The 26,513-nt window shown below is 41.9% G+C and overlaps 1 protein-coding gene across 4 annotated transcripts in view; it reads right to left on the bottom strand.

The window, feature by feature from the left end:
- Nucleotides 1-953: 953 nt before the first annotated feature.
- The window catches only part of LOC145536936 (melanoma antigen preferentially expressed in tumors-like), a 33,538-nt gene continuing 7,978 nt past the window's right edge, over nt 954-26,513 (bottom strand). Inside the window, exons 1-5 of one of the 4 annotated variants that reach the window (XM_081567249.1) lie at nt 18,681-19,917; nt 4,931-5,230; nt 3,903-4,505; nt 3,377-3,478; nt 954-3,077 (exon numbers count right to left, since the gene is read on the bottom strand). In XM_081567249.1, coding sequence (XP_081423375.1) covers nt 2,564-3,077; nt 3,377-3,478; nt 3,903-4,505; nt 4,931-5,220 — 1,509 coding nt within the window. In that variant the 5' untranslated portion in view covers nt 5,221-5,230; nt 18,681-19,917 and the 3' untranslated portion in view covers nt 954-2,563. Of the gene's footprint in view, nt 3,078-3,376; nt 3,479-3,902; nt 4,506-4,930; nt 5,231-18,680; nt 19,918-26,513 lie in introns of those variants that run through there. The other 3 variants (XM_081567248.1, XM_081567252.1, XM_081567250.1) reach the window with 3 other exon arrangements.

Here is a 26,513-nt window from a genome sequence, read left to right as displayed (position 1 = left end):
ACATTACTTTGCCAACAAAGGTCCATCTAGTCAAGGCTATGGTTTTTCCAGTAGTCATGTATGGATGTGAGAGTTAGACGGTGAAGAAAGCTGAGCGCCGAAGAATTGATGCTCTTGAACTGTGGTGTTGGAGAAGACTCTTGAGAGTCCCTGGGACTGCAAGGGCATCTAACCAGTCCATCCTAAAGGAGATCAGCCCTGGGTGTTCATTGGAAGGACTGATGTTGAAGCTGAAACTCCAGTACTTTAGCCACCTCATAGAAGAGTTGACTCCTTGGAAAAGTCTCTGATGCTGGGAAGGATTGGGGGCAGGAAGAGAAGGGTCGACAGAGGATGAGATGGCAGGATAGCATCACCGACTCGATGGACATGAGTTTGTGTAAACTCCGGGAGTTGGTGACGGACAGGAAGCCCTGGCATGCTGCGATTCATGGGGTTGCTAAGAGTCGGACACAACTGAGCGACTGAACTGAACTGATCCATTGATTATTTGGGGGTGGGGGCGTGGGGACCACGCAGCTTCCACTGCAGGATCTTAGTTCCTCAACCAGAGATTGAACCTAGCCTAAGGAAGTGAAAACACTGAGTCCTAACCCCTGGAGCACCAGGGGAGTTCTCAGTGATGTTTTAAATGCAAAAATTATACAACTTGTGAATAACTGAATGCTTATTTGGCTTAAAGAAGACACCACAGAAAATGCCTCCGACTTAATTCTATTTGTGGGATTTCCCTGGCGGTTCAGTGGTTGGTTAGGACTCTGCACTTCCAGTGCCGCAGGTCTTGGGGTGGATTCCTGGTTGGGGAATATCAGTCTTTCTAATTCAGAAATGCAGTCGTTAAATGCAGTTAGGAACAAGTTGTTAGCTATATTTATTAATTAAGAATTAATTTTTATAATTTCTCAAGACTTTAAAATGGTTTATCATTTCAACATGTAGGAAAAATAACTAAATTTTTTACTGAGTTTTAAAAATTGTTTTATTACTTCAACATGGAAACAACAAACACATCATTAATTACTGTTACATTTTTCTTTCTTACTAAGTGTTTAAAATGCAATCTGTTTTCATTTCAACAAGGAAACCCTATACATAAACTACTAATTATTTTTCTATTCTTTTTTTGTTACCAAATCGTTGACGTTTTCTGTGTTACCCTATCAACATATAAACACTAGGTACAATCTATTAATTAACAGTATTTTCTCTCAGTGAGTGTTGAAATGCCTTATTTTATCACATTGACTTGTAAACATAGGAGCAGGTAATTATTTTAACATTTTCTTTACTAATTCTTTGAAATACAATGCTATCGTTTTAACATATAATATGAAAAATTTACATTCTCTTATCTTTACTGTTTTTGATATGCAGTATGTTATCAGTTCAACATGGAAACAGTATACATAAATGATTAATAAGTTATTCTACATCCTTTGTTTCTTATTAACTCTTGGATACACAGTGTGCATCTAACACTTAGAGTACATCACATTTGAGAACAGCCAAATTTCTAGACCTCAGTAATCACATATGGTTAGTGTGCACGATACTGAACAGTGCAACTCTAGTGGAATAGCAGACAGAATAAATACATACGGAACAATGTGTACCGTGAAGGAACTGTACATGGTACATTAAGACAAACAAACATCAGAATAAATCTACTTAAATGGGGAAATAAGAGAAAACAGAAAACCTGAGGAGGTAACCTTCAAGCCATGATGGGAGGACTGAGCAGCTATCCAACAGGACAAAAGAGGCCAATATCATTTGAGCCAATCATTTAAGGGAAAATGTTAAAAAAAAAAAAAAGGGCGGGGGAAGGATATGGGGGATAAATAAGTTCTCAAATGCTCCAGGGAAAACAGACAAACTAGTAAATGAGAGGAGTATCTACACTTTGAGTGAGATCAGGGACTTTATTTTTTTTTTTTTAGCATTTGGAAAAGTTCCTAAATAATAAGAGATGCTTGGTGAACGTGTGTGGAACAGCCAGTAACAAAGCCGGGGTTCTGAGACCTGAAAAATCAGGCAGTAACATGCTGATGAAGATGCCACTAGGTAGTGGGCATAGTCTGTTTCCTTTTACCTGCATATGCTTCCTGATAAACAACCTCAGCGAAGCAAAAAGAGAGGGAAATCTGTAGGTACCTAGAGGGTAAAATTCCTGAACAACTACCACCTCTAGGAAGAGTTTCAACAGATCTCAATTGTGTCAAGTGCCCATAAATGGATAAATGGACCAATCAGTGTGGAAAAGGAAATGATGTGATGTATAATGCCTCAGTCAGCATATATCACAGTCATAACTTGGTTAGTAACGAGAAGAAGATGTAGAGGGCAGCGGGCAAGAGATCCAGAGGACTTTTCTAATTCCTCTATTTCCTTTTTAAGGTTTCTCTTTTATAGAGATCAGTTACATATCCAACATTCCTAAACCCCAGTTTCCTGGAACAGTAGAACTTTGTATATGTATCTCTACAAACTTGGGCTTCAGGCAAAACAATGAACCCTTAACAGCCACGTATCAGTGATGAAACAACTCCTTATACAGTGGAAATCACTCAGAATAAGTAGCCCATTTCACGTGATCCTGGTGTAACATGTGAAGCATCGCCTTGACCTGGGCCTGAACTTCGGCAAGTTTCTGTCGGTTCACGCTGCAAAGAAAATTCCACTCCTGGTAACAATGGACAGGAATGGGATACATCACCTGCCTCAGCCTTGGCAAGGATGTCAAGTGCTGCAGAAGGCTCTCGAGCACAGGCATCGTAATGGGGTTGAAGGCAAATTTAAAGATGCGGAGGTGGGTACATTGGTTCAGGGTTGGGATGATGGCCAAGAGAATAGAATCAGTCATCATACAATAATTTATCTCCAGATGTTGCAGGGTGCCTGAGACCTTCTCCAGCAGAACCTGGAAGGGCTCATAAGCTTCTGAAAAGATTTGATTGTTATTGAGATTCAATACTCTGAGCTGGGTGGCCTGAGAGCTCTGGGACAGGGAAGTGACATCTCTGATAGAAAGGCCACAGAAAGAGAGACACAATGTATCCACATGAGGTGGCAGGACTCTAAGGAGAGAAAAGGTAAGTTTATTTTAGAAGAATGACAGCAAAGAGCCCCAAATTACAGTAATATATTTGTCTAGAATACACTGCTATATACGAGTTTCCAATAGGTGGTTATCAATGTGGACATGATGATCAGAGATTATAAATTTGTGACCCGGAGAAAGTTAATTTACCACTCTGAGGAAGAGGGTTTTCACCTTGAAAATGTGCACAGCAGTAATTATTATTCATGGTTACAAGAAGGATTAAGTGAAAAAAATCACATGCACTCAATATATACAAAATAATAAGTGCTGGACCTGGTTGACTCATTTGGCGAGGATGGGTCCAGGGAAGCAGGCAACTGAGGGTTTCCTTTAACTACTTCCCAGATGAGAAGCTCTCCATTCAAGGGTCTAAGCCTTCAGAAAAATACAGGAGCAAAATTATCGGGCAGTGTTAACTCTTGTGAGCCATCCACGGGCATGTGCATTAGAGCTACAACTTAATGTTTCTCTCTGAGTGCCTCCCCTTCCTCCCTAGAGAGCTATAAAGTCCAGGAGCAGAAGAACTGAGTCTTTTTCAGAAATCTATGTACAGACATGTTCTAACTGTCTGCCCGTAGTCACTGAATAAATGAGTGAGCAGAGCTTCCTTCACTAACCTCATCTGTCCCTCACCATAAGGTTCCCCATTCTCCCCCAGCTAGGTTCAACGTCTGAGCAATGCCTATGCTGAGGTGAAAGGAGATATAGGTTACTAGGAGCATAGGAAGATGCAAGAATGGGCCCTTCTGTCTTAACAATGAGGTTTTCACGGAACCCAGATTGCTCCCAAACCCCTCACCTGAGTACTCTGTGCAGTTGATCTTTGAGGTAGAAGAAAGACAACCTGAGCTCCTGGAGGTTTTCCAGCTGCCCAAGCCAGACGAGAAAAGACCTGAAATTCCTTCCCTTATAAGACTCAAAGCTGAGGTTAGACAAACTCAGGCTGCGCAGGTGGATCATTCTGGCAAAATGGGTCATGACCTCACTCAGATAAGCTTGATCCGTTTCCAGATGATCAATGCACCCCAGATCCACAATCTGAAGGATCCGTGTGTTGGCAGACATTCTACTGATTTGCAAATCTCTGCAGCAGAGGTGCAAGAACCCAGAGCTCTGCTCAACTTTATTACAGAGGAAAGTGAGAAACTGCTGTGTTCTCAAGGTATTATTGAGGGAAATATCCACTAGTAATGCCATGGTTTCCTGAGCTGTCTCAACCTCAGACCTGGAATTACCAATCCCAAGGCACCTGGCACTATGCTGAGTGTTTTCTAAGTTAAGGACAGTGTGCTGAGGGGATATGCGTGACTGTAAACACAAAGGGAATGCGATCATGACGTGAGAGCATGTTGTCTTATACTTTGAGTTGTGCCTTAAATCTAGGATCCTCAGTTTGTGGCCCCTGTAAGGAAAGGAGAAGACACAACACATGAGATGTGGTTGATTGGAACATAACCCAGCAAGATCAATGATGGGAAACAGAGAGAGAACACCTGAATCCTGGTTTTCACTTCATCACCATTCACCAGGAAGTTCTTTCCACACAAATTGAGCATCTTTCATCCTTTCCCCACACTTCCTTCACCTCTGGTCTTGCCCTGTCTCAATGCCCACGTCCCATTTCTATGTAATCACACTCAAATTCATACATAGTACCCTCAATCACCTCTATTCTTTAATCAACTCTATAAGACAAGGAAATACTGAATGTGACCCCAACTGCTGAACTCATTGGCTAGTGTTGGGAGAAGGTTAGATACTCCCCTGCCGCAGGCTACAGCATACCCTCCTGCTGACTCCCTATAAATCTTCTGGTCGTAAACTTACCTAGAGGAAGAGTTCTGGGCTGGGGGGATCGGCAGACCATCAATCATGGCTTCCAAGCTGTCATAGTATGGCTCTTGTGCCTTCAGTGACCCAAGATGAAGACAGTGAAAAGGCCAGACCCTCACCATTGCCTTTAGGATCTTCTTATGCCCACCAAAGAAGGCAGCGTTGAACAATGGAACAAAGAGATCTCTTGGGATTTCCTCCAGAGCATGCATCACTGCAGGCTCACTACTCAGCAGACTCTTTGCAGCAAGCTCGAGGAGTGTGGCTGTGCTCTTTTGGTCCATCTTCACAAACCTGCTTCAGAGTGGAGAATATTAGAAGTTCTGAGAAGAAATATATAGTCTCTTGTCTGTTTCCGGGGATAGCTATGGACAAAATGCTTATTGAGTAAGTATATGGGCTAATTATATGGCCAACTTAAGTGACCTCTCCTCTGGGAATAGAATGAAAATAGACTTGCGTGTGGATTTAGTTAGATATATGCAGAGATACACACATTTCCATAAGATAAAATGCCATTAGAAGTCATAGGTAAGTTGGCAGAAGCCGATCTTGACCATCCTCAAATTATTTCTTCCCCAAAAGATACAAACCAATAAGAAGCAAAATGTGCATCAACATAAAAGCCTCATAATTCCTTTAAAATGGGGAATGCCAAAAATTCAAAATAATTGTGAATAAAACAAATTTCATGAAATCTCAGCATGATTTTTCATACTCCCATGACTAGGCTTTGTGGTAAGAAAAAAGACAGACATAGAAATCTCCCAAGAGATAGAGAGGAAGGAAGATGGGAAAGGGCTTAAAGGAGATTTAAAACTACAGCAGAATGACTAAGCACAGAATAAATCTAAAATTCCTAAAAAGGTGTCCTAGATTATGAGAGCATGGACTACAGGGGAGGAATTCCTAATAGGAACTCTTTAAGGGACACGGATGAATTAAAAGTGCAGTTTTTGAAAGATACAACTTTTTTAGGGAAGAATAGGGCAACGAAGAAGGGAGAAGCCTCAGCTGGCCCTTGGGTAATGATGGGAAAAATAAACAGAAGGGAAAATTAAGGCTCTTTCAATACATAAGAAAACCACATATCAGAGTACCATGACTTCTCCCTCAATCGCCAAAACAAACAAACAAAATGAAAGGCTGACATAAAGATTTTATATTCAACTAAGGAAGCTACTAGAGTAGGGATTAGTCTTCAGACTGGCCCACTAACCCAAATCAAGCCCACTGCTTCATTTGATATATAAAGTTTGATTGGAACAAAGCCACGATCTACCATTTATGTATTGTCTCTGAATGCTTTGGCACTGCAGTTGCATAGTTGAGTAGAGTGACAGCGACACTGCGACCCGGAAACTTACAATATTCCCTACACGTCTCTTTACAGAATATTTGCCAGTAATCTTCTAAAAGAAGAACTGAGATTGTGTCCCAACAGGTGATGAGGAGGAAAACGTCACCAAAGTATCTAACGGTGAGTATTTTACATGGCAATACTAAAATCAACATGGAGGAAAGGGGAGAAGACTAATGTACACAAGTTTTATGTTGTGAAAAAACAGAACATGTGCAAGTAAAAATGAGAGAAAGGGGAAGAGTATAAGAAAATAGAACAACCTTTTTATCATAATGAAATCGGGGAGTGTTAGCTGATACTGGAGGAAAAAATGCATGGATTAGAGAGTAAAGTGTTAAGGAAATAGGTGCTTCAGGATGAGTTTTAACAATGCATTAACTATGATGATTTGAGATACCAAAGGAGAACTTCAGGCAAAGATGGTCTCAATAAAGGACAGAATGGTATGGACCAAACAGAAGCAGAAAATATTAAGAGGAGGTGGCAAGAATACACAGAAGAAGTGTACAGAAAAGGTCTTCATGACCCAGATAATCATGATGGTGTGATCACTCTCCTAGAGCCAGACATCCTGGAATGTGAAGTCAAGTGAGCCTTAGGAATCATCACTATGAACAAAGCTAGTGGAGGCGATGGAATTCCAGTTGAGCTATTTCAAATCCTGTAAGATGATGCTGTCAAAGTGCTGCACTCAATATGCCAGCAAATTTGGAAAACTCATCAGTGGCCATGGGACTGGATAAGGTCAGTTTTCATGCATTCCCAAAGTAAGCCAGTGCCAAAGAATGCTCATGCTACCGCACAACTGCACTCATCTCACATGCTAGTAAAGTAATGCTCAAAAATCTCCAAGCCAGGCTTCGGCAATACGTGAACCGTCAACTTCCAGATGTTCAAGCTGGTTTTAGAAAAGGCAGAGGAAGCAGATATCAAATTGCGAACATCCGCTGGATCATCGAAAAAGCAAGAGAGTTCCAGAAAAACATCTATTTCTGCTTTATTGATTATGCCAAAGCCTTTGACTGTGTGGATCGCAATAAACTGTGGGAAATTCTCAAAGAGAAGGGAATACCAGACCACCTGACCTGCCTCTTAAGAAACCTGTATGCAGGTCAAGAAGCAACAGTTAGAACTGGACATGGAACAACAGACTGGTTCCAAATAGGAAAGGAGTACCTCAAGGCTGTATATTGTCACCCTGCTTCTTTAACTTATATGCAGAGTACATCAGAGAAACGCTGGGCTGGAGAAAGCACAAGCTGGAATCCACATTGCCAGCAGAAATATCAATAACCTCAGATATGCAGATGATACCACCCTTATGGCAGAAGGTGAAGAAGCACTAGAGCCCCTTGATGAAAGTGAATGATCAGAGTGAAAAAGCTGGCTTAAAGCTCAACATTCAGAAAACTAAGACCATGGCATCTGGTCCCATCACTTCATGGCAAATAGATGGGGAAACAGTGGAAACACTGTCAGACTTTATTTTTCTGGGCTCCAAAATCACTGCAGATGGTGACTGCAGCCATGAAATTAAAAGACCCTTGCTCCTTGGAAGGCAAGTTACGACCAACCTAGACAGCATATTGAAAAGCAGAGAGCTTACTTTGTCAACAAAGGCCCGTCTGGTCAACGCTACGGTTTTTCTAGTGGCCATGTATGGATGTGAGAGTTGGAGTATAAAGAAAGCTGAGCGCAGAAGAATTGATGCTTTTGAACTGTGGTGTTGGAGAAGACTCTTGAGAGTCCCTTGGACTGCCAGGAGATCCAACCAGTCCATCCTAAGGGAAATCAGCCCTGAATATTCATTGGAAGGACTGATGCTGAAGCTGAGACTCCAATATTTGGCCATCTGATGTGAAGAGCTGACTCATTTGAAAAGATCCTGATGCTGGGAAAGATGAGGGCAGGAGGAGAAGGGGACAACAGAGGATGTGATGGTTGGATGGCATCACCGACTCAATGGACATGGGTTTGGGTGGACTCCGGGTGTTGGTGATGGACAGGAAAGCCTGGAGTGCTGTGATTCATGAGGTCGCAAAGAGTCGGACACGACCGATTGACTGAACTGACTGAAATATATCTTAATCATAAAACATGAACATGTCTTAATCATAAAACCATAAACTCAGAGTGAAGATATAATCTGCAGGAATATTTATGCATCAGGAGTACTGCAAACTCCTTCAATGAGGTGGATGAAACTGGAGCCTATTAAGCAGGGTGAAGAAAGCCAGAAAGAAAACCACCAATACAGTATACTAATACATATATATGGTATAGTTAATCGGTAAAGATAACCCTGTATGCGAAAACATCAAAAGAGACACAGATAAATAGAACAGTATGATGGACTCCATGGGCGAGGGCAAGGGCAGGATGATATGGGAGAATGGCATTGAAGCATGTAAATTATCATGTGTGGGGCGAATCGCCAGTCCAGGTTCACTGCATGATATAGGGCGCTTGGGACTGGTGCTCCAGCATGACCCGGAAGGATGGGATGGGGAGGGAGGTGGGAGGGGGCTTCTGGAGGGGGAAAACATGTACACCCATGGTGGATTCATGTCAATATATAGCAATACAAATACAATATTGTAAAGTTAAAAAGTAGATAAATAAACTAATTAAAAAGAAAAAGTAAATAGGGACGCATATGTGGATAAAATAACAGTAGTAAGAGAAAACAATAACAATAGAAGATTTAATACATCAAACTCAGTCTAAGGCTGATCAGATTGTATGAGACTAGAGAAAAGGGTGGTCCCGAGGTGGCAGAGGAATAGAAAGGGGAAACCAGCCTCTCCCCCACAAATTCATCAAAAGATCATTTGAATGTTGAGCAACTCCCACAAAGAAACTTCTGAGCACTGGTGGAGGACACAAGGCACCCAGAAAGGCAACGCAATCTCTTCGAGAGGAGGTAGCACAACATACAAAAGAAGAAAAGAGAGACTAAAGATTTAGGGACAGAGAACTGTCCTGGGGACGGAGTGGTGAAGAAGTAGAATTTTCCACACAGTAGGAAACCCTCTGACAGGCATGTCTGTGGGGAGTTTTTGAATCTCAGAGGGCAGCAACCTGGAGAGATAAAGAAAACATAGGATACCCGTGCCTAACCGCAACAACACGGGGAGATGGAGAAGTTCACAGATGCTTGCATCCGCCACCAGCAAGAGGGCCTGGGCAGGGAGGCGCGGGCTGCATCATCGGTCCTTAGGGAAAGAACTGGGCCTGAATGCCCTGAGGACAATCTGAGGGACCTAATGTGAGATAGCAACCCAAACCATGGGATCGCCGGGGAGACAAAAAAAAAAATAATAATCCTTTCCCATGAAAGGTTCTAATGCCGCACAGTGACCCCTGAAACACTCACAGAAGAAATGATTGTGTAAATATTATAGGAGAGGAAGCCGGCTGCCGTATAGGGCCCTCTATACCCGGAGACAGAGAGGTAGGTTTGTGACACCCAGGGCCAGAAGGCAAGGAGCTGCTGCAGTCTCGGCCCCAGAGACCACATCTTCCACCAAACAGTGAGCAGGCTCCCAGTAGCTAACCATGTATTCCAGGGATCCTGGATGGTTCACACCTGCCAGGTATGTCACAGCCTGAGAACAGCTCCTGAGAGGAGACACGTGGCACACCTGGGGCTGTGCTCTTGCAGCACACCAGGGCAATCAAGTGGCTGTAACCAGGGAGGTGCATAAGACGCATGACCCACCTGGGACAGTGCACTAGCCAAGCACCTGGTCGCCTGAGCTGCTTGGACCTGGGAAGGGCACAAAACGCACAGCCCATCTGGGTCTGTGCACATGTGCAGCACACAAGAACCTCAGTGGGAAGTGCACGAAATGCAGGGCACACTTGGGACAGTGCCCTTGCAGAGCACTCTGGAGCCTGAGCAGTGTGGACCCAGAAAGTACACGCCACCTTGGGCTGGGGCCAAACCACTGTGGTCCATCCACTGTGATCACTTCCCACACGTGCCAGTGATATATGTTTGCAGTGTCCCTCTCTCCCCACAACACAAATGAACAAGTGAGCCTAAATCAGTGGCCACATTCACCCCCTCTTGTCAGGGTAGAAATTAGACACTGAAGAGATCTGCAAACAGAGGATGCCAAAATAAAGAAAGAAGGGGGAACTGCTCTGGAAGTGACAGGTGCACCAGATTAAAACACTGCAGTTAATGCTGAGACTGTGAATAGACCTTGGAAACAAGTACAAGCTGAAACAAGGGATCAGCTGACACTGAAGTGACGCCACACTGCCCATGGTAGCTCCAGAGAAATTCCTAGTTATAATTTCACTATTATCACATTTTAACTTTTTTAAAAATTTCAAATCTTTTTTATTCTTTGAACTTTCATTTTATAGCCTACAATTACCTTTAAAAACACTTTTTTAAACAAATAGCCTAATTATGTTTTTCATTTTTGTGATTGAATTTGCATTTATTTTTTATATTGTAGTTTTAAGAGTCTAACTTCTGTCCTAGGTTTTTAAAATTTGATATCTGATATTTGCTATCAATTTTGTACGTTTAAGAATCAATTGTTTAGTATCCATTTTCACTTAGGGATTTGATTACTGGCTTAGTTGCTCTCCCCCCTTTTCACTCTCCCTTTTCTCCTCCAGGCTACCTCTATCTCCTTCCTCCCTCTTCTCTTCTCTACATAAGTCTGTGAATCTCTCTGGGTGTTCTGAGCTGTGGAGAGCACTTAGGGATTTCATTACTGGCTGGATTGCTCTCACCACTTTTGACACCCGCTTTTCTCCTCCTGGTCCCCTATTTCTCTTTCCTCCCTCTTCTCTTCTCTACATAACACTGTGAATCTCTCTGGGTGTTCCCAGGTGTGGAGAATTGTTGCACCATTAACCTAGGGGTTTCATCTTCTGTGATGTATAGATGAAGAGGTCTTGAGGCAACTGTAAGTGTAGGACCAAAAGCCACATGCAGGACGTTTCACTCCAGAACGTTAGAACATTTGAGAATTCTGGACTCCAGGGAACATTAATAGATAAGAGCTCACCCAAAAGTCTCCATATCTGCACTGAAACCAAGATCCACCCAAAAGACAACAAGTTCCAGTGAAAGACACACCATGCTAATTCTCCAGCAAAACAGGAACAGACCCTGAACATTAAAGAGGGGCTACCTAAAGCCATGCCAAAGCCACAAACACGCCAAAACTCACTCCTGGACACTTCACTGCACTCCAGAGAGAAGAGATCCAGCTATGCCCACCAGAACACAGACACAAGCTCCCCAAACCAGGAGACCTTGACAAGTCACTGGTCCATCCCCACCCACAGGGAGCAGACTCCAAAATTATAAGGAACCATGAACTTCCATCTTGAAGAAAAGGCACCTGAAACACAGCAATCTAAACAAAATGAAAAGGTAGAGAAATATTCAGCAGGTGATGGAACATGACAAAAACCCACGAAACCATACAAAAGAGGAGGATATAGGGAGTATACCTGAAAAAGAATTCAGAATAATCATAGTAAAGATGATCCAAAATCTTGAAAACAAAATGGAGCTACAGATAAATAGATCTAGAGTCAAGGATTGAAAAGAGGCAAGAAATGCTTAAAAAGGACCTGCAAGAAAAACAGAAGCATCAATCAATCGTGAACAATGCCATAACTGCAACTAAAAGCACTCTGAAGGAAAACAATGGTAGAATGACTGAGGCGGAAGAGAAGAGAACTGAGGTAGGAAATAGAATGGTGGAAATAATAGATGCAGAGAAAGTCTTTGACAAAATTCAACATGTGTTTATGATAGAAAAATTCTCCAGAAAGTAGGCATAGAAGGAACATATCTCAACATAATAAAACTCATATACAACAAACCCACAGCAAACATTATCCCCAGTGGGGAAAAATTGAAAGCATTTCCCCTAAAGTCAGGAACAAGACAAGGGTGCGCACTCTCACCACTACGATTCAACATAATTTTGGAAGGCTTAGCCACAGAAATCAGAGAATAAAAAGAAATAAAAGAAATCCAGATCGGAAAAGAAGAGGTAAAACTCTCACTGTTTGCTGATGACATGATCCTCCACATAGAAAACCCTAAATAACCACCAGAAAATTAGTAGAGCTAATCCGTGGATATAGTAAAGTTGCAGGATATAAAATTCATACACAGAAATCCCTTGCATTCCTAAAGAATTACAATGAAGAAATAGAGAAATTAAGGAGACAATCCCATTCACCATCGCAACAAAAATTATACAATATTAGGAATAAATTTTCCTAGAGAAACAAAAGACCTATATATAGAAAATGCTAAAACACTGATGAAGGAAATCAAACATGACACAAATAGATGGAGAAATATACCATGTTCGTGGATTGGAAGAATCAATATAGTGAAAATGAGTATACTATCCAAGGCAATCTATAGATTGAATGCAAACCCTATCAAGCTACCAATGGTTTTCACAGAACTAGGACAAATAATTTCACAAAATGTATGGAAACAGAAAAAACCTCGAATAGTCAAAGCAATCCTGGAAAAGAATGGAAGTGGAGGAAACAACCTTCCTGACTTCAGACTATACTCCAAAGAGAAAGTCATCAAGACAGTATGGGACTGGCACAAAGACAGAAATATAGATCAGTGGAACCAAACAGAAAGCCCAGAAATAAACCTGTGCACCTATGGACACCTTATCTTTGACAAAGGAGGCAAAAATATACAATGGAGAAAATACCATCTCTTTAACAAGTGCTGCTGTGGAAAATGGTCAACCACCTGTAAAAGAATGAAACCAGAACACTTTCTAACACCATACACAAAAATAAACTCAAAATAGATTAAAGATCTAAATGTAAGGCAAGAAACTATAAAACTCTTAGAGGAAAACATAGGCAGAGCATGCTCTGATGTAAATCACAGCAAGATCCTCTAGGACACACCTCCCAGAGTAATGGGAATAAAAACAAAAGTGAACAAATGGGGCCTAATGAAACTTAGAAGCTTTTGCACAAAAAGGAAACTAAAGCAAGGTGAAAAGGCAGCCTTCAGAATGGGAAAACATCACAGGAAATGAAGCAACTGACAAAGAATTAGTCTCCAAAATACACAAGCAGCTCATGCAGCTCAGTACCAGAAATATAAAAGACCCAATCAAAAAGTGGGCCGAAGAGCTAAATAGACATTTCTCCATGGAAGGCATACAGATAGCTACCAAATACACGAAAAGCTCAACATCACTCATCAGAGAAATGCAAAGCAAAACCACAATGAGGTACCATCTTACGCTGGTGAGAATGGCTGCTATCCAAATGTCTACAAACAATAAATGCTGGAGAGGCTGTGGAGAAAAGGGAATCCCCCTACACTGTGGTAGCGAGGCAAACTAGTACAGACACTATGGAGAACAGTGTGGAGATTCCTTAAAAAACTGGATATAGAACTGCCATATGACCGAGCAATCCCACTGCTGGGCATGCAGACCAAGGAAAACAGAACTGAAAGAGACACATGTACATGTACCCTAGTGTTCATTGCAGCAGTGTTTACAACAGCTAGGACACAGAAACAACCTAGATGTCCACTGGCAGACGAATGGATAAGGAAGTGTTAGTACGTGTACACAATGGACTATTACTCAGCTATAAAAAAGAACACATTTGAGTCAGTTCCAATGAGATGGATGAAACTGGAGCCTATTACATAGAGTGAAGTGAGTCAGACAGAGAAACATCAATACAGTGTATAGACGCATATATATGGAATTTAGAAAGATGGTAACGACAACCCTATATGCAAGACAGCTGAGAGGGATTTATGTAAAGAACAGACATTTGGACTATGTGGGAGAAGGCGAGGGTGGGATGATTTGAGAGAATAGCACTGAAACATGTATATTACCATATGTGAAACGGATGACCAGTGCAAGTTCGATGCATGAAGCAGGGCACTCAAAGCCAGTGCTCTGGGACATCCCAGAGGGATAGGGTGGGATGGGAACTGGGAGCGGGGTTCAGGACTTGGGGACTATGTAGACCGATGGCTGATTCCTGTTGATGTATGGCAATAGGCACACAATATTGTAAACTAATTAGCCTCCAATTAAAATAAATAAATTTACACCAACAACAAAAAAGACTAGAGAATATACACTTGTCAGTGATGGATTGTAATGATCTCACAGAGATGATACCATTAATTTCTATAAAGTAGAAATATTACAAGCAATCTTATCTAATCCCAATGCAACAATAGTTGATAACAAAAATTGAAACAGAAAGGCTTTTCCATCTGAAAAAATTTTAACTCTTCTTTAAAAAGTGCTGAGTTCAAGAAATACAAAGTCAAGTTATAAAGAACGACTATGAAAAACTACACATCAGAATCTATGGGAGACATTTATAGCAGTGATCTGAGGCAAGTTCACAGCCATAAACACACTTATGGGTAAAAATAAAAGAATGAAGATAAATGAATTAAAAGTATGGCCTCAGAAAACTGAAAAGAAAACCTAGGAATAAAAGAACAACTAAATAAAACAAAAGATAAAAGCAGAAATGAATGAGACACAAAATAGAATAACAAATTGAAATCCTGTTTTTCAAAGCAGACAAGCCATAAGCTGGCTTGAAGAAGGAAGCAAGATCACAGAGACAGACAAAGTAATAGGTGAAAAGGATGAAATAATCATTGAAACTTAAAAACTGAGGGATTACTTTGTCAACCTATACTCATATCAACTTGAAAATCCACATGAAATAGGTAACTTCCTAGATAAATACAGACTACCAAAAGTCTGACTCTAGTGTTAGAAAGTTTAAATCAGCCAATTTTCACAGAAGAAATGGATAAAGTTATTACAAGAACTACCGTCACGAAGCACTTTGCTCAGATGTATTTATCAGTGAATTCTTGTAAACCATCAAAGATCAAATAGTACCAAAGCTTTATGACTTGTGTAAGAACATTTGAAAGGAAGAACACTTCCTTAACTTCTTTTAGGAAGCAAGTAGGATACTAACACATACACATAGATACCAAAACTATAAATAGAATATTAGCAAACGGCCAACAATACATTTAGAAAGTAATATACTGTGACAAAGTGGGATTTATTCCATTAATACAAGGCTGGCTCTATATTAGGAACTTCACTGATATCATTCACCACGGTAACATATTTAACGACAAAGACCCTGATGTTGAGAAAGATGGAAGGCAAAAAAGTAGGGGGCAGCAGAGAATGAGATGGTTAGATAGCATCACTGACTCAATACACATGAATCTGAGCAAACTCTGGGATATAGGGGAGGACAGAGGAGCCTCAGTTGCAAAGAGTCAGACATGACACAGCAACTGAACAACAATAATCATATGACTATCACCATAGATGCCAAACCAATCTTTGGGAAACTTCAATAGGCATTAGTGTTAAAAAAGAGAAAACTCAAGAAATAGGAATCAGGGATGCATTATGACATGATAAATGCTATGTAAGAAGTTCCTCATGCAAGTACTTTATTTATATAAGTACTTTATACTGGAGGTTTTCCAATAAGGTCAGGAATAACCAGTGTATGCCTAATACATCACTCCCATTCAGTCTTCAACAGCAAGCACTAGTCAGTTGACTAGAGAAACCAAAAAGATTTTTAAGAATGGAAAAGGAGAGGTAAAGCCACCTCTACGTGCAGGTGATATCATAGCACACCTGAACAGTCTTATAGAAACCATGACAAATTAACTAAAATAAAGAGAATTCAGCAAGGTAGTAGGATATAAAGTTACCTACAAAAATTATTAGTCTTTGTTTCTACACACACACACACACACACACACACACACACACACACACACACACACACAGAGCTGGAGGACACTTTAGGAGAGAAAATCCCATATACAATAGCGATAACAAAGAGTGAATGTATAGAAATCAACTTAACGAGAGCATCTATACAAGGATAATTTGTAAACACTTTCGAACAACATAGAAGGAAACTTGAATAAGTAGAAAGATTTTCAATGACCTTAGATAGAATAACTCAGTATTAAAAAGATATTCATTCCCTCTAAAGTTATGTATACATTGAATATAATCTCGAAAATATCAGCGAACATTTTTATGAGTTAGACCAATGGATAATTTAGTTCATATTTTTTAAAAAACATGCAAGAATAGCCAGGATGTAAGTAAAAAGGAAAACCTATGAGTGAATAGTAATCATATCAGACATAAAAGCACACTATAAAGCCCCAAATTTATACCAGTGGGGTACCAGTACAGGAATAGACTAATAGGCCAGTGGCATCGAATAAAAAACTCAGAATAACACCAGTTATATTTTGGGATTTTTCTATGTGATCCAAAGGCATGTAAAATCACTGAGGCAAAGATGAACATTCAATAAATGATGCTGGAACAACATTAAAAAAAATTAGTGTAGATCTATGATCTACCATCCACAAAAATAAACTGTAAATGGGTTTAGGCATCTAAACAAAAAAATGAAACCATAACAAAATCTTGAAGATAATAGGGCCGAATTCTTCTTCAATATCAGCATTGGGAAAGGCTTTCTAACTCTGACTGAAACTTCCAGAGGTGATTAAAGAAAAGAACATTCTATGTGACGAGAAAAGATTTTTTTAATGTATGGCAAGTGAAAGTGAAAGTGGCTCAGCCATGTATGACTCTTTGGGACTATGACTCTTTGTGACTCCATGGACCTCCATGGAATTCTCCAGGCCAGAACACTGGAGTGGGTAGCCATTCCCTTCTCCAGGAGATCCACCCAACCCAGGGATCGATCCCAGGTCTCCTGCTTTGCAGGCAGACTCTTTACCAGCTGAGCCAGCAGGGAAATCCAAGAATACTGGAGTGGGTAGCCTATCTGTGCTCCAGAGGATCTTCCCGACCCAGGAATTGAACCGGAGTTTCCTGGCTTGCAGGCGGATTCTTCAGCAGCTGAGCTAAATTGAAAGGCATTGGAGAAACTGGGATAAAGTATTTGCAGGATGCCCCACGGACAAATGAATAATAGTCCAAGTATACACACAGAAGTCAAGTACTGCAGGACAAAGGGCTAATATTTCCTCAGGAAAATGGGAAAAGCTATGAATAGAGAATTCACAGTATATATATAATGTGTCAAACTTCCTCATAATTAGACAGATACATACTAAAACAAGGGCTTCCCTGGTGGCCCAGTGGTAAAGAATTCACCCAGTATGCACAAGATGCAAGAGACTCGGGTTCAATCCCTGGGTGGGGCAGATCCCCTGGAGAAGGTAATGGCAACTCACTCCAGTCTTCCTGCCTGGAGAATCCCATGGACAGAGGAGCCTGGCAGGCTACAGTCCATGGGGTCACAAGAGTCAGACAAAACTGAGAAAGTAAACCATCACCATACTGAAACAACACGGAGATATCATTTCTCACCTACCATGACAATAAAGGTCACAAAGATAGGGAAACACATTCTGATAGTGAGGCAGTGAGGAAAGAATCCCAGTGGCCAGCGGTACAACTCTTCTGGAGAGAAATTTGGAAATACCTAACATAACTACAGATGCATTTAACATTTGGCCCAACAATCCTACTGCTGGGAATAAAACTTGAAGAGATATTTCTACCAACACAAAAACACGTGTACCCAGGGTTATTCACTGCACCATTGTTCGTATTAATTAATACGAAATGTTGAAAACAACTGAAATGCCCCTATAGAAGCCAGTGTAATCCAATGTAGCTGTAAAAAAGAATGAAGGAGTACAGAATAAGGAGTTTTTTTTTTAATGGAATGCTGTTTATTGCAAAAGGAAAAGTGCAAAGAAGCTTTAGAAAATGCTATCTTTCATTTAATAAACAATGGAACATAGGAAAACCCGTATGCATTTATTCATTTGCGTAGAGGAAATACAGGGAAGATTCAACCAGATAACCAGATTGGTTATCTACAGGGAGACTGTGGAAAAGACATGGGGAATGGGAAGGCTGTAGAAGGTGTGGGGAAAGAATCATACTCCTACAGTATGTGTTTCTGTGTAGCCCTGAGTCTGAATTTAAAGTCTGGCATATCAATAAGAACCACAAAAATAATTAGATGCAAACAAATACGATTTTTAAAGGAGCGCAACACGATCGAGGCATTTTATTTTATTTTATATTTTTGATCGAGGGATTTTAAAGAGAGCAAGAAATGATTAGTCACAAAATTGAAGCTAATCACAGGTAAGGAAAGAGGGTTGTACAGAGGGTGGACAGGAGAGTTGGCCGGCGAGCAATTTAATCGATCGCCTTTCTTATTAATCCCCAAACTTTGGTCCTAGGTAATTTCATTTATATCGGTAGAGACGTAGTTTATAGAAAGAATACTTTTGAGATGTACCTGACTGGAAGAAGAGTCGGAAAATAGTTGAGACGTCCAAGACCCCAGCAGCGGCAGCGCGTTCCTCCCTCTCCTCAGCTCACCGCCAGCAAGCCGCAGAAGGGCACGTGATTGGTGTAGTTCCGGTCACATGCCACGCACTCACTCAGTCAGTTCGGTCCCGGGAGGCGGGGCCAAAATACAGACCTGCCCACGGGGAGTGAGGGCAGAGAGGGTTATGGGTGAGAGGGTTCCTCTCAGATGCCAGCTCTGCACCTCTAGAAACCATGGTTGGAAAGCTGGGCACAAGGTCTCTCCATGTGGCCTAGATACCACCTGGCCAGGATTTCTGCCAGGCCAGGACTCAAACCCAGAGAACTGATGTCCACATCGATGAGCTTTGCAACAGAGACTGAACTTAAAAACGATTGGCCCCTTGATGAAAAAGAGGCTTTTCAGGTGGCGCTAGTGATAAAGAGTCCGCCTTCCAGTGCAGGAGATGCCAGAGTCAGGTTCGATCCTGGGTCGGGACGATCCCCTGGAGGAGGTCACGGCAACCCACTTCAGTATTCTTTTTTTTTTTTCACTCCAGTATACTTGCCTGGAGAATCCCATGGATGAGGATCCTGACGGGCGACTTAGCACTTGATGAAAAAAGCCATCAGACTTTAGTGTCCACATGGCTCTCCTATGGTAAATAAGGAGTTGAGTCCACACCAGATAGGGAATATGTATTCTGGCCTCTGTGCAGTTAAGCCAGCATAGCAATGACATTGACATTTGACAAAAGCAGCATAAAGGAGAAAACTGCATGCATGCTAAGTCGCTTCAGTCTTGTCTGACTCTTTGTGACCCCATGAACTGTAGCGCACCAGGTCCCTCTGTCCAGGGGCTTCTCCAGGCAAGAATCCTGGAGTGTGAGGCCATGCCCTTCTCTGGGGAAGAAGAAAACTGCGACCCCTTTAAGAACAAGAGGCATTCAGGGTATTTGTGTCCAACCTTCTCAGTGTGCAATGTGGGAGACCTCGGTTCGATTCCTGGGTTGGGAAGATCCACTGAGAAGGGATAGGCTACCCACTCCAGTGTTCTTGGGCTGTCCTTGTAGCTCAGCTGGTAAAAAATCCACCCATCAGTGTGGGAGACCTGCGTTTGATCTCCGGGTTAGGAAGATCCCCTGGAGAAGGGAAAGGCTACCCACTTCAGCATTCTGGCCTGTAGAATTCCATGGACTGTATAGTCCATGGGGTCGCAAAGAGTCGGACACGACTGAGCAACTTTCACTTTCACTTTCTCCCTGAAATCCTGATTCCACTGTTTATTTCCTGTTCTCTTCCCAATTGTTTACCACTTTTCAGAATACAATACATTTTATTTATATGCTATTTCTCTAAATTGGCCATCTCCTTCTGATGGAAAAATATAAATTCCTGGAGGGCAGGAATCTTTGTTTATTTGTTCATTAACATATCCTTATACTAATGCCTGGTATAATGTATACTTCAAGATTTGTTCAAGGAATTGTTCTCCAGCCACACTAGCCTCTTTTTTGTGCCTCTGACCCTAACTCTAACTCACCAAGCATGTTCTCACACCATTATATATTTTCCTGCAACAACCTGCCCACAGATGTTCCTATAACCACCATCCTTACTAAGCTCACTTCTCTGCTCACCTTAGCAGCCAAGGCTTACTTTTCTTCATGACACTTAGCATTTGATCATAATTTTTCTGAGTATGTTTTGTTTCTCTGATTTGTTGTTGTTGTTTTCACTTTGCTTTAGTTTTTTGCTTTTTCCTGTTCTCTGTCTACACTTCTTTCTTATACTCTTTTAGTTGCTGCTAAAGAAGTAAACCATCCATGACTGTTCTAATTTTTGCCATATAATGTCATCTTTCACTAGATGGGGGTAATGGCATTAAATATCTTAAGACTGGATCCCTGGGTTCATGACTTTACCACTGAGTGGTACCATAAGCTCCATGACCTTGGCCTGGCGCGTTAACACTTCCAAGATTTCATTATCCATCATCAAAAAGAGAATGACAATTGATGTCACTTCTTGACTGTTGATAGGCTTCCATTTAGATAATGCATATATAGGGCTTAGCAGAACACTTGACAGTGATGATAAATGGAGGATTATTATCGTGATCATTGACTGTATGCTATCAGAATTGAGCGTCAAGAGATCTAGGCTTCTTCCTAGTCTCTGTTGCTTAAAAATATATTGCAATTTCCACGAAGTTACCTTAAAGCACACTGTGCTTTAGATTCTGCTTCAGTCCAAAAGAATGACAATGCCTATCAATACTGTTTCCCATAAGTAGTTTAAGGAAAGTCTAAGTATTTAACTCCTCTCCAACCCAGTATCACTTTTTTAATGGGTAATGGTTGGTTGAAGTGCTTCCAGTGTCCAGACAAATTTCTAAAGAACCTCAGGCAAGGGTAATGAAAAATCCTGTTCTCTGTTGCTCAGAGGAACAGACATTAGCCCAGCCTAATGTCAGGTTCTGCCCAAAGAATCCTGGGCAGAAAACAACTGAGAGGTCCAATTCAGGTGCCACTTGTACAGACAGTAACTGGGCAGATTGCAACGATAATGCACTTAATGTCTTCCTCTAGATGGACCACTCATGGGTGAAGATAAGAGCAACAGAAACTTTTCAAAAGGAGAATTTTAAGGTATCTATTTTCCCCTATAAGAATTTTGAAAACTGGCTTCTCATATTTTTAATTTGCAAAGGATGTAATTTCTAGAATATTGTAGATACACCAGATAAATGTGTTTTAGATATCCTTTTTCTAAATCTTGGTACTACAAGTGTAGTTCACTCAGTTTATGAAAAATGTTCAGCATATGACTGAACGATTGGAAATCTAGTTCTCACTGAATATTTTCAATTATCAATAGCATTATAGTTTATAAGTAAAAGTCTGACTTCATTTCTCAATTTCAGTAAATGTGTGAATGACACTCTATAGTATCTTCCTTTTGAATTTCAAATCTAATATTGCTCAGTGGATAATAAGATAGAAAGCAAGCTAGAAGAAGCCCACTTTTAAGTCTAAAATCTATCTCCCAGGTTTCAGTAAGAAGTGCAGTATTGTTGTGTTCTATACTTTCTACTTGTTTCTTTCTCTTCCACTTTGCTGAGATTTTCAATTTTTTCGCTTGTTTAAAGAGAATTTGTAACTACTTGATAGTTTCTTTTATGATGGTCACTTCAAACTTCTTGTCATTATTTCAACATTGTTCACATCAGTGTTGGCATCTGTCGAATGTCTTTTATTATTCAAGCAGTGATTTTCTTAATTCGGGGTACTGTGATCTCTATCATTTCCTGGGCCTTTTGAATACCACATTCTAAGACCCTGGACCCTATTCATGTGCATTTTTGTGTGATTCTTGGGTGCAACACACAGTGATATGTGCTCTACCCTCAGATTCCTGCTCTGATTCCACACGAGGAAAAGTGGATTCCTAACTCAGGCTGCCTCAGTGGTAGCAACCACCCAGCGCAGCCCTGGATACCGTCCCAGTCAATGTGAGGCACCAATTCACAGCCCTTCTGTAGCTTCAGAAAGGGAGTATAAGCTCAGTTCTCCTCTAGGCAGGGCTGACCCCAGGGAAGGGGGAAGGGAAGGGCAGAGCAAATAATTTGTGAAGAAAATAGTCAGGACTACATTAATGGATGCAGAAGTAGTATTTGACAAAATCCAGCAGCCATTCATAATAAAATCTCTCTCAACATACTGGGAATAGGGGATAATTACCCCCAACTTAACAGACTCAAGGGTAGGTGCAGAGATCAGCAATGTTTGTAAGTGTCAGGGAGGAATGTAGGCACTCTCCAGAGGTAACAACTTGGGAAACAATTCCAGATGGCACAGTCCAAAACCGGAAATACAAAGAAGTGATTGACAGCTCAGGGTTGTGAAGCCTCTCACCCCCAGTCTCTCCATCTTCTCTCTCCTTTCTCCCCTGGGTAGCTCCCTCCCACACTGTCCCAACTCCCTTCTCCTGTGCCACAAGGACCAGCACTTCAAATCCAATCTGCAGGCCTTCCACCCCTCCCTGCCTCCGTTCCTCCAGTGCCCAGTGAAGGGTGTGGAGGAAGAGGGAGTGGGGGGATGGATGGCGAGGGCCTTGCTACCTCACTGGGGGTCCAGCACTCTGTCAAATCAAGACAGACCTCAGGGATGGCCCAGGAGGCTGTGGCAGGGAGGTGGGTGTGGTGGGGCTCAGGAAGGAGGGAGGAAGATGAAGACAGGAAGAGAGTGGAGGGAGGAGGGGAGCGATGAGACATAGGGGTGTAGAGACAAGGGAGAAAGAGAAAGGGAAGGGAAGAGAAGAAAGCTCTACCATGGCGGGGGTCAGAGGAGAGGCAAGGAAAAGGGGAAGCGGTGCGCCTGAGGCAGCCCTTTCCTTCCCCTGCCCCAGAACAGCCCAGGCACCGTTCCTCCAACTATGCACATGTTGGACTGGGGGTCACTGGATGCTGGTTGAAGCTTTGTCACCTGTGTGAGCTCAGTCAGACTTGGCCGTGGGAAACAGAGCAGCCATGGGGGTAGGTCGTCCCCAGAAGGAGTAAAGGGACAGTTCCCGGCTCACTGTGGGGCTGAGGGTCTTTGGCCCGCCCTTATGATCACCACTTTCTCTCCCGATGGCCCCTGTGCCTGTCCGAGTTGGATATTTCTCTGAGGAATCACAGCTGTCTCAGGCTACCTGGGGATCCTCTGGAGGACAGGCAGGATGGTGTGACGAGTGCAGGGAGGGACGGGCGGTGTCCCCCAAGAGGCCTGTCCTGCAATCTCCTCTAACACCTCTGCCCTCTGCCAAGTTGGAGGAAGGAAAAGAATGAAAGTGTTAAATGTCTGGCCATCTATTCCGCTTGCTGACATGTTGCAGTCATGCTGAGGGGGCCCATGTGGACATCACTCATTTTTGTGTGTCCATCTCACTCCTGGTAGGATGAAAGATGTATATCAAAACTGTTCCAAACAATTCCCATGCTTCTCTGAGTAAACATGCTGGGGTTTGCTCTTCTTGGAAACGAAATACCGTGATGATTGTAATCTGTTTTTGGAACAATACATCAATGCTCTAAAGGCTGGAACAAAGTCCTAGGAAAATATCATGCCTAATGAAGCAGAATCACTGACTTTCATTTTTTTTCTTTTTTCTTTATTTTAATTGGAGGCTAATTACTTTACAATATTGTGGTGGTTTTTGCCATACATTTAGGTGAATCAGCCATGGGTGTACATGTGTTCCCTCCCCATCCAGACCCTCCCTCCCACCTCCCTTCCCATCCCATCCCTCAGGGTCATCCCAGTGCACCAGCCCTGAGAACCCTGTCTCATGCATCCAACCTGGACTGGCGATCCATTTCACATATGATAATATACATGTTTCAACGCTATCCTCTCACATCATCCCACCCTCGCCTTATCCCACAGAGTCCAAAAGTCTGTTCTTTACATCTGTGTCTCTTTCTCTGACTTTTAAAAGCTAAAATGAAGTATTGTACAGTTCTAAAAATGTTGGAAGACCTCACTATACTGTATTTTCTGGGATGTGAGAGGTTGGGAAGATCCATAGCCCAGGAGAAAGCAAGTAGAGTGGGAAGGACTTGGGCTGAGGGTCTGATCTATGTTAGTTTGAGCTCTGCCTTTGTCATGCTGGGTCACCTGAGAACATTCACTTAACATCTCTAACCCTTACCTCCCTTCAATACTCGAGAGGCATAATAAATTATACCCTGAATATTTGGTGCTGTGGTTCAAAGCTCAAAGATAATTTTCGTACTTGAGAGAAGAATTAGAAAAATGAAATATAGGTCTAAAGAAACTGTAGAGAATGTAACCTGGAGTGACAGAAGGATAGAAAGTAGCAAAAGAGAGTAGATGAGAGTTAATGGAGAGGTGGTGAATAAATCTAATACATGTTTCGTTGTCATTCAAGAAAGAGAAGAATAGATAAGTATTTGAAGGGATCATGATTGGGAAATATCCAAAAGTAATAAAAGATATCAAATTGTTACAGCCACATCAATGAGAGAAATACTTTAAGGAAACTATACTGTAGAAAAGAAACATGTCATAATTATAAAAGGTTTCATTTGATGCGAATATATTAATAAAGCAATTCAAATATATGACATTCTTATCATAGGAGTCAAAATACATGCAGCAAAAATTGACAGAAAGAAATGGTGAAAAAAACAGTCACAGCGAGGTATTTTAACAGCTCACTGAATTACAAGGAAAAGAGACAAAAAAAAATCAGTTAGATGGAAAAGTTTTGAACAACATGAGTGACAAAATTAATTCAGAGTAGAACACTGCATACAAAAACTGGGGCTGGAACATTCCAGAATACACTTGGCCATGAATCAAGAAACTTCAGTGAGAGTAACACAATCGACCCTGAATGGTTCGTGTGAGGATTCAAAGGTAAGCGTGGTTTCTCTGCCCCTCCCTCATCTAATTATGAATCCCAAGATTTCCCACACTCTCCACCCCAGGGACACTCCCCTCTCTCCAAATATTTATCCTGAGAGGTATCAAAGACAAACAAGGCCAAGAACTAGTTCCAAAGAGTTGGACACGACTGAGCAACTGAACAACAACATATAGGAAGAAAGTCCACTGTGAACTGAACTTGTAAACTGTCCAGTGTGAACTGAACTTGAATCCCTGAAATGAAGGCTGGAGACATTTTTACAGATGGGTGAATGCTAAGGTAAAGTCATTGAGGGGTGTTTGAATGGGGGTGGAGTAAGGGGTTATTTCCTATGATGCAGCTACTTGGATTTGGTAATTAGCACTTATGTGGGGCTTCCCTGGTGGCACGATGGTAAAGAATCTACTTGCAATGTGGGAGGCCTGAGTTCGATCCCCGGGTCAGGAAGATCCCCTCGAGAATGGAATGACTACCCAGTCCAGTATTCTTGCCTGGAGAAATCCATGGACAGAAGAACCTGGCAGGCTACAGTGCATGGGGTTGCAAAGATCTGCACCTGAGTGTAAGAGTAACACTTTCTCTCTCTCACTTATCTGGAAGAGAAACAGTCTTCTCTTGTATTCCTGACAGGAAGCAGTGGTGTAAATTGAAACAAGGTGTTCACTGAACTTAGGCCCTTAACCTCCCATAGGGACAGGGAACAACAGGGAGGGTTATCTCCCTGAACCTTTGCACTTCACAGCGATGACTCTCAGGTCCTTGAGGCAATGTTTGATCTCAAATTGAGGAGAAAGGATTGTAACTATAAGATATCTAACTGCTCTAAGAGTGAGTACTGGGGAATATCTGTCTGCTACCAAGTTTTAGATGCAACAAACAGCAAATCCTATTGTTAGCATTGAGCTTTTTCAAGGATACAATTAAAGGTGGGGCAGAGGGGACCAGTCTGGGGTTGTCTCTAAGACATAGACTTAAGCTGCTAGAAGCCATGCTTGAGTTTAGTCAAGTCTTTTAGCGCAGAGATTTTGAAGGAGTAGTTATGAGCCTGGAGTTCTGCAAGACTCAAGCAATCACATGATTAGAGCCTTTCCCCTTCAGCAGAGGGAAGATTCTACATCAGCCATGACCTTAGCCACAAGAGGGGAGGTTCATCACATGTAATCACGGCATATGTGTTAGGGCTCACTCCACACACATCCTTAGAAGAGTGGAATACAATCAACCTGAGCCATTGTGCCACCATCATCTGTGTAAAGGGGAGTGCCCTGGGTGTCCTGTGTGTTAGGGTGGGGAGGATCTCACAATCCCACCTACCATATAGGGTCCTAAGGTCAAGACCTCATGGTGACTGACTCACCCAGTTTGGCTTGTGGGCAGGGACCAGGTC

This window comes from Giraffa tippelskirchi, chromosome X (assembly GCF_054371585.1).
Source record: "Giraffa tippelskirchi isolate mGirTip1 chromosome X, T2T-mGirTip1v1.2.pri, whole genome shotgun sequence".
Taxonomy (NCBI): domain Eukaryota; kingdom Metazoa; phylum Chordata; class Mammalia; order Artiodactyla; family Giraffidae; genus Giraffa; species Giraffa tippelskirchi.
The sequence above is the reverse complement of the archived record's forward strand: the minus strand, read 5'-3'. Positions and strand labels throughout refer to the sequence as shown.